The sequence below is a fragment of the Schistosoma mansoni genome, chromosome W, assembly GCF_000237925.1.
Source record: "Schistosoma mansoni strain Puerto Rico chromosome W, complete genome".
NCBI classification, from domain to species: Eukaryota; Metazoa; Platyhelminthes; class Trematoda; order Strigeidida; family Schistosomatidae; genus Schistosoma; species Schistosoma mansoni.
This window is the reverse complement of record NC_031502.1, coordinates 3688707-3695128: the sequence shown is the minus strand read 5'-3', so window position 1 is coordinate 3695128 and position 6422 is coordinate 3688707. Positions and strand designations below refer to the sequence as shown.

The following is a 6422-nucleotide window of genomic DNA, read 5'->3' as shown; positions in this document are numbered from 1 at the left end:
AATATGTGTACGACCTTCCCTAGAATACTGCTCTTTTATCTTCTCTAATATGAATACCACAAACAAAATAAGAGTTGGATATGTTCAAAGACGCTTTACACGCCAACTGCTAGGAAGTGACACTGTAACAGCTCAGGTTGGTTGGTTAAGAGTTGACCCCAAACAACCAAGCATATGCTAAAACAGTATTGTTCAAGTATTCATTCACTTCCTTACTTTCTGTAAGCGTTATATTCCCTATTATCTTATATTGAATGTTGAGAGCCTTTGTTTGTCTGAACAGATAATCCCACGCTCCACTGTGACTGCGCGAAGATCGAAATAAAGACCTATTCACTAGTTCTCTGGTTTCTTCTATCAATAGCACGAGGGTTACCTTAAGGCACGAAAGTGGTGAGCCCTTTTTGAACTCAAATTTAACCTCATTTCTGTTATTAACTTTTTTTTACTTAATCGTAAAAGTAGACCTGATTATCCGTAAACTAAGTTGAGTATATAACTAGTTTATTCCGTATTATCTTAAGTTATTCGTGTTATAGTAACCATTTTTCGTGTTAACTTTATTGCTATATTTGTCACATACCTCATGTCAGACTCAATAGAAACCCATAATCTGGAGGATTTGTCACCAGTGGAGATAGACACTGTAATGACTACGAAATCCCGACTTCCAGAATTTGATCGTAGTGATCCTGAGTTGTGGTTTGCTCAACTAGAGCATTATTTCACGAGACACAATATCAAATCTGAAGGGATTCGCTATAGAGACTTGTGTTCTATCCTTCCTCCTTCAGTCGCCAAAGAAGTCCGTGACTTGATTTTAGATCCACCATCACCACAACCATACACCATCTTAAGACGAGAGATAATGAACCGTTTATCATTATCAGATAGTCAAAGAATCCAAAGACTTTTTCAAGGTGAAACACTAGGTGATCGGTCGCCGTCACAGTTTTTGCGTCACCTCCAAGTGTTAATGGGTGATAACACAGTGGGTGAAGCAGTCCTAAAACAAGGATGGATACAAGCTCTCCCATGCTACGTCCAACACTGTTTGGACGCACAAGATCCTGAAACCTCATTATCTCATTTAGCGCGTATAGCCGATAGAATAATGGAGAGAGGTCCTCCAACTGGACCAGGCACAATAAATCACACTCAAAAAGTAGAATCAGCAAAAGACCCCGTCATAGAAGGACTCATTGCGAGTGTTAAGAGTCTCACTGAGGCTGTCACCAGAATGCAAATGGGTCATAGAAACAGGAGCAGGTCACCACAACGACCATGATCCAAGTCACAAAACAGGTCACAAATGTCCAGACAACCTGGGCAGTTTTATTGGTACCACTGGAAGTTTGGTGTCAACTCAACCAAGTGCATGCAACCATGCGCCTGGCCTAAGCATAATTCTAAGACAGCGGGAAACGAGTAACCCCTCCCCAGGTCGCGACGACTGAGGAGGGGCGCCTAAACAGTCGCTTGTTTTATGTTAGAGACAGAAACTCTGGCTTGAATTTCTTGGTGGATACTGGCGCTGCTCTTAGCATCATCCCTCAAAATAAAACTGAGATTAGTCGAGAAACATCATCAATTACACTTCAAGCTGCAAATAAAACTAAAATTGCGACATTTGGGCAGAAAAACTTAACCCTAGATTTGGGGTTCAGGAGGCAATTCCCTTGGGTTTTCACGGTAGCCGACTTAGATCTGGCAATACTGGGGATGGACTTTCTAGAGAGATACGAATTTCTAGTTGACACCAAGAAACGGCGATTAACACTAAAAGAAACTTCGTATTACACAAAAGGCAAAGAAAGTCACATCAGCTCTCTTAACTTGATTCAAACTCCTCCAGTAACAACAGCGAAATTCCAAGATATACTCGCGGAATTTCCAAACTTAACTAAACCAAACCCACAGCCTTCTAAAGACAAACTAAAAGTAAGTCACACTATCAAAACCGAAGGCGCACCGGTTTTTGCAAAACCCAGGAGACTAGCACCAGATAAGCTCAAAATCGCTAGGGCCGAGTTTGATTATATGCTACAACTGGGTATTATCCGTCCCTCTGATAGTCAATGGGCATCCCCTTTGCATATGGTCCCAAAGAAGAATGAAGGTGACTGGCGACCGTGCGGGGATTACAGAGCCCTCAACCGTCAAACCGTACCAGATAGGTACCCAATACCGCATATCCAAGATTTCACAAACGGTTTACAGGGTATGAACATATTCACTAAAATTGACTTAGTCAGGGCATATCACAATATCCCAGTGGCTGATGAAGATATCCCCAAGACAGCTATTACAACACCCTTTGGCTTATTCGAGTTTGTACGCATGCCATTCGGCCTGAGAAATGCGGCACAGACATTTCAAAGATTCATAGACAATCTACTTCGAGATATGCCGTTTGCACAGGGGTATATAGACGACTTGTTAATTTCCAGCCCCGATTTGCAATCACACGAACAGCATGTAAAAACAGTGTTAAAAAGACTGGATGAACATGGAATAAACATACATCAAAGTAAGTGTGTTTTCGGTATTCAAACTTTAGAATTCCTCGGTCACACAATAAGCCCAGAAGGGATTAAACCGATCAAAAAAGAAGTAGACACCATTAAACAATACCCCATACCTAGTTCTCTAACACAACTGAGAAGTTTTCTAGGTCTAATTAACTTTTATCGCAGATTCATACCAGGTTGTGCACAATTAATGCAACCTTTGACAGATTCACTAAAAGGAAAACCAAAAGAATTCAAACTGTCTTCTGACGCTGTCGAAGCTATTAAACAGCTTAAAGATAAATTAGCTCAAGCAACTACGTTGATGTATCCGAATTCTCTTTCCCCACTTGCTTTGATGGTGGATGCTTCAGATAAAGCAGTAGGCGGTACCCTTAACCAACTGGTTAAAAACGCCTGGAAACCAATTGCTTTCTTCTCAAAAAGACTCGCTCCAGCAGAGACAAGGTATTCTACCTTCGGGCGAGAACTTCTTGCAATCTACCTAACCATTAAACACTTCCGACACATGTTAGAAGGCAGGGAATTTATAGTCTTTACGGATCACAAACCACTAACGAATGCACTAAAAGCGAGAGCTGATAAATACTCACCTCGAGAAGTCCGACACCTTGACTATATATCACAGTTCACAAGCGATATCCGACATGTCAAAGGTCAGGACAATCAGGCGGCAGATGCTTTATCTAGGCTAGAAATAAACGTGCTACAGCAGTCCACAGTAAACTTCGAGACGTTGAGAAACGAACAAGAGCAGGATCTAGAATTACAAAACCTGCTTAAAACAAACAATTCAAGTCTTAATTTAAAACAGTTCCCATCACCTGTCGATGGTATTCTAATCTACTGTGACACGACCAAGGCAATGCCGCGACCTTTCGTTCCCAAAAGTATGCGAAAGTTGATATATAATAACTTTCATTCTTTGTCTCATCCTGGCGCAAAAGCTTCAACAAAACTAATCAATGCCAGATATATATGGCCGAATTTACAGAAGGATGTACACAAATGGGTTAGAGAGTGTTCAGCATGTCAACAATCAAAGATAAATCGTCACACAAATTCACCCATAGGTGTTTTCTCGCAACCAGATGCACGTTTTGCCCATGTGCATATTGACTTGGTAGGTCCTTTACCGCGTTCAAACGGTTTTAATTATCTTTTTACATGCATAGATCGATTTACCAGATTCCCTATAGCCATCCCGATAGCGGACATCACAGCGGAAACAGTAGCCAAAGTTTTCATGCAGAACTGGGTAACCATTTTTGGTACACCTATAACAATAACGACGGATAGAGGAGCGCAATTCGAATCCAAACTATTTAATAACTTGGCTAAACTTCTAGGCTCCAATAGGATACGCTGCACTGCATATCATCCTCAGGCTAATGGGATGGTAGAACGTTTTCACCGTCAGCTAAAAACCGCCCTTATATCTCACTCAAACCCCAATCAGTGGACAGAATTCCTACCGTTAGTTATGTTGGGAATACGAACATCTATCAAAACTGACGCACAGTGTTCAGCTGCGGAACTGGTTTTCCGAACAACTCTGAGACTACCAGGTGAATTTATTAACCCTAATACTAACAGTCAAAAACTTAATTTAGAAAATTATGTAGATCAACTACGGGACCACATGTCTAAACTTAAGCCGATTAATACTCGTGAACAATCGCGCGCCGTATATATACCTAAAGACCTAAGCAATTGCACGCACGTCTGGATAAGATATGACAAAATAAAAGCACCACTCAGTCCTCCATTTGAAGGTCCTTTCAAAGTCGTCTCAAGAAAATCTAAATATTTCGTGATAGAAAAACATGGAAACATCGACACAGTAAGTATTGATAGGCTAAAGCCGGCTTATCTAGATCATGAACCACCATACGTGTTGTTAGATCGTTTAACTGACAAATCCATTACGGAATCGAAATGTAAAGATGATAAATATTTACAAATGACTAAAACGGTTCGCTGGGCACATCCGATTAGTCAGTCAAGGATGTTGACAGTTTCGGCTGCAGGATAAATCTAACCACGTAGCTAATCAGACCCTGCATCTACTTAAAAATAATTTTTTTTCCTCATTCCGCCTCACATACAACTCCCCAGACCTTTTACCTTTGATATATAAGTGTTATGTTAAATATTTTTTTTTTAAATACTGGACACATAAGCTAGGTATTCCGAAACGATGGCTGAGGATTTTAATCAAACTCATACAACTAACACTGGCAAATACAACGAATTCAAAAAGCAACCCAGGCGAGTTTTATAATTTCTTTTTCTGGTTAATTAACTATGTTGGTTGTACTTCTTATATATCTGTATACATTTTTCACGTAGACTGGCTATACATATATACCATATGAACTAATTCTAAAAGTTTTCGGTCGAAGATATGTTTAGTAGCTTGATACGATTAATACTACTATTAATAAGTTTTTTTTTAGACAAAACATTTTGGATTAAACCATGGTCAGTTACTTATTAAAGTTCTCATCATTTTTTTTTCTATAGTATTATTATTAATACAAACAAAGAACTTGTACTGTTCCAAAAGGGAACTTTGACATATCAATCCGTCCTCTTGTTATCTTCCTCTCATCTGTCCAATTCGAATCCCCTTTTATCTCGGCTGAAGTCATTTTTAGAAGAACGTAGCCAAATTGTCCGCTTTGGATCTTGCTACTCCAAACCTGTGAATGTAACCAGTGGGGTTATACAAGGAAGTGTAATTGGTCCATTACTATTTCTCCTTTTTATCAATGACGTTTGCTCCCTCTTTCAATATGGTAAACCTTTTCTTTTTGCCGATGATCTAAAAGTGGTTTATTCATTCTCATCTCCCACAAAAGAAAGCTATATTTCAACAGTAATCCAAGAAGAAATAAACAAGTTGTACGAATGAACTATTTCGTGGAATTTGCCACTTAATGTTGACAAATGTGGATTTATTAACATTGGCCGTTGCCTTAACTTAAATCTGGCTATACACAAACATACACTGAAACCTCTCAACACTGTTCGTGACTTGGGTTTAAGATACAGCGACAGTTTGAACTTTTCTGAACACATTGCATCTCAAGTATCCATAGCTAGAAAGCTCATCGGATTCATAATGATTAATTTCAATAATACCGAATCGAGATTATTATTATACAGAAAATGGATCTTACCAATTCTTGAATATGGTATTTTAGTTTACAGTAATTGCAGGCATAATGACCTGATTAAAATTGAAGGTGTTCAAAGAAGGTTCACCAAAGCTGTTTTGGGGTATTCTGACAACAAAGACTATCACCAAAGATGTCAACAACTCAAACTAGAACCTCTCTGGATCAGGCGTATCAAATTAAACCTTATCTTTCTCTACCGGCTTCTTAACGGTATTTCTTACTCTTCACTATCTACCCCTTCATACTCTATGATACCGTCCCACAATCTACGCAATAAGGAAAATATTCTAGCGATTCCAAAAACCCACACAAATTTACGCCAGAATTTTTTCGTTATTCGCTACTCAACCATGTGGAATAGACTGCCAATGAACCTCCGATGCAGTGAAACTATAATCCGGTTCCGAAGTCTTCTTGATGACTTTCTTTCCGAAAGTGGATTGTGTCACCTATTGAATATCAACGTGCTTAACAACGATTTATACAAAAATGGTCCGTCATCTATCTAACTGACTGAAAAGCAAAGTGAAACCTTTGAAACTTTTCACGTCTATTTCACTTTATTTTATATTTATCTTAATATACAAAGTCTGCTTATGTTCGTATTCATATTTATTACTGTTATTAATATCATTATTGGTCTTTCGACACATTAGATATTCTTTTCATCTCTTCTTGTCCTTCTAAACATATTTTATTCCTAAAT

At 38.9% G+C, this 6422-nt stretch overlaps 1 protein-coding gene across 1 annotated transcript; it reads left to right on the top strand.

Annotated features, from left to right (window-relative positions):
* Positions 1-649: 649 nt before the first annotated feature.
* Positions 650-1288, top strand: Smp_184420 (hypothetical protein; the record flags this gene model as incomplete). Its single annotated transcript, XM_018799951.1, has 1 exon — positions 650-1288. One exon carries the CDS (start codon positions 650-652, stop codon positions 1286-1288), a length of 639 nt encoding a protein of 212 aa, XP_018653813.1.
* Positions 1289-6422: the final 5134 nt, after the last annotated feature.